The 2,517-nt window shown below is 43.9% G+C and overlaps 1 protein-coding gene across 1 annotated transcript; it reads left to right on the forward strand.

Annotated features, from left to right (window-relative positions):
• The first annotated feature begins 861 nt into the window (after positions 1 to 861).
• LOC118153772 (uncharacterized) lies at positions 862 to 2,186 on the forward strand. The gene has a single exon (XM_035300569.3). It carries the CDS (start codon positions 921 to 923, stop codon positions 1,614 to 1,616), a length of 696 nt encoding a protein of 231 aa, XP_035156460.2. The 5' UTR covers positions 862 to 920; the 3' UTR covers positions 1,617 to 2,186.
• Positions 2,187 to 2,517: the final 331 nt, after the last annotated feature.

Consider the following 2,517-nt stretch of genomic DNA (forward strand, 5'->3'; position numbering starts at 1 on the left):
GAAGAGAAAGTGGGTGGTTTTTAAAATTGAGGTCCACAGTTATGTAAGTAGCTGTAAGTTAAGAAATATGTCTTTCGTATTCCTCTCAATGCTTCTTAAAAAATCTTTAATAAGTGACACACACAAAAAAACCCTGCTAGATGTTTTAGCTCAGAATGTTTGAAAAGGATTTTAACAAAATGTCAATAAAGCATATTACACATTTTGATATTTAAAAAGGCAGATCAAAAACTATGATCCACATTACTCTACTACAGCCTGTACAACATTTTTGAAGACAGACACAGCTCAAGCCCAGATGATGCTTTGTTCCTTGAAAACAGTGAGTCACTGATAACTGTTTCAAGGTGCACCAGAGTGATGGGAATTAACACAGCTTGGAATGTCCTAGGAATCTGGTTAGCTCAATGACCACCCAGAATACACACAATGAATCATAAGCTTCTTCATTTCTCACACTCAAAACCAGGAACATTCTTTTTTTCCTGCCAGCATTCCAGCTGATTGAAACATGCATTTCTCCACTAGAGGTCTTAGCCCTATCAGAAGCTCTCCCAAAATAATATCAAGATGACAAACAGACAAGTGATGATGGCCCTCCCATGTCACATGATACCCAGAGACTGAAGTCATGTGACACTGAAACCAAGGAAAGGCAAACAAGAGGTGACTCATATGGGAACACCAGGGTGAGAAAAGGGAAATAATCATTTTCTCTATATTGGGATATCTCACTAGAAAAACGCAACGATATAATTTAGTAATTGCTTTTGTGTCATGTAAACAAAAACAAGGAAATAATCTCATAATCACAAAGGCTGCTCAGCTGGGTATAAAAGGGGACATGTAGCAAGGAGACTCACAAACTCAGGAAACTAACTCTCCTGGAAACCCACCCAGAACATCCACCTTCTAACACCATGGTCAGCTCCTGTTGTGGTTCTGTCTGCTCTGACCAGGGCTGTGGCCTGGAGACCTGCTGCCGCCCCAGCTGCTGCCAGACCACCTGCTGCAGGACCACCTGCTGCCGCCCCAGTTGCTGTGTGTCCAGCTGCTGCAGACCCCAGTGCTGCCAGTCTGTGTGCTGCCAGCCCACCTGCTGCCGCCCCAGCTGCTGCATCTCCAGCTGCTGCCGCCCCTCTTGCTGTGAATCCAGCTGCTGCCGCCCCTCTTGCTGTGAATCCAGCTGCTGCCGCCCCAGCTGCTGTGTGTCCAGCTGCTGCAGGCCCCAGTGCTGCCAGTCTGTGTGCTGCCAGCCCACCTGCTGCCGCCCCAGCTGCTGCATCTCCAGCTGCTGCCGCCCCTCTTGCTGTCAATCCAGTTGCTGCCGTCCCAGATGCTGCCAGACCACCTGCTGCAGGACCACTTGCTGCCGACCCAGCTGCTGCATCTCCAGCTGTTGCAGACCCCAGTGCTGCCAGTCTGTGTGCTGCCAGCCCAGCTGCTGTGTCTCCAGCTGCTGCCGCCCCTCTTGCTGTGAATCCAGCTGCTGTCGTTCCTGCTGCTGCCTGCGTCCAGTCTGTGGCCGAGTCTCCTGCCACACCACTTGCTATCGTCCAACCTGTGTCATCTCCACCTGCCCCCGCCCTATGTGCTGTGCCTCCTCTTGCTGCTGAGCTTCTTTCCTGAACCTGCCTCCTCCCCTTCATCTCACTGATCACAGAAGCAAACCTTGTGCATCTCATAGACAACTCAGGAGAGGCCATCCCCACCAACTGTGTCCATATCTTGGACATATATCTAGGATATATGTCCTAGATATGCATCTAGAATATATCTAGGATATATGAATATATCTAGAGTATATCTAGGATATATGTCCTAGATATACATCTAGAATATATGTTCACCATGTTGATCCAAGTATGAAATTAGATGTTATTTACAGCAAGAAATTAAAATAATTTACAAAATTGTATACCCTATATTTTTATTTATGGATACCAAGTCCCTCTGTTCCAAATATGAAAATTCTTGCAGAACTAGTTGGGGCAAGGATGTCTCACTCTCAGATCTGAAAGTCTGATGGTTTCACCCTATACTTCTGTTTACAGCAATGTTTGTGTATCTTATTTTTGCTGATTCTGAATAAAACTCCACTTTCATCACACTGAAATACAATGTTCTTTTTGCATTGCTTTGTAATGATTGTCCTAAGTTCCTGAGAAATTATAACCAAAACACAACTGTAGTTATGTAGAATGAATAAATTCTAAAAATTTAATATACAGCATGTTGATTACAGCTAATAATACTGTACTGTATGCTTGAATTTGCTAAGAGAGCCGATATGAAGTGTTTTCACACAAAGGCAACTGTGTGAGGCAATGGATATGTTGATTAGCTTGTCTTTAGTAATCACTTTACAGTGTATATCAAAATACAACATGGTACATCTTAAATAATATATACGTGGTTTTATAATAAAATGAGTAAAAGCAACAGGGGAAAAACAACACACACTTTCCCAAAAAGAACAGAAAGCCTAAAATCTGACTGAAATAATGGAAGTGACAA

The sequence above is a fragment of the Callithrix jacchus genome, chromosome 5 (assembly GCF_049354715.1).
Source record: "Callithrix jacchus isolate 240 chromosome 5, calJac240_pri, whole genome shotgun sequence".
NCBI lineage: Eukaryota > Metazoa > Chordata > Mammalia > Primates > Cebidae > Callithrix > Callithrix jacchus.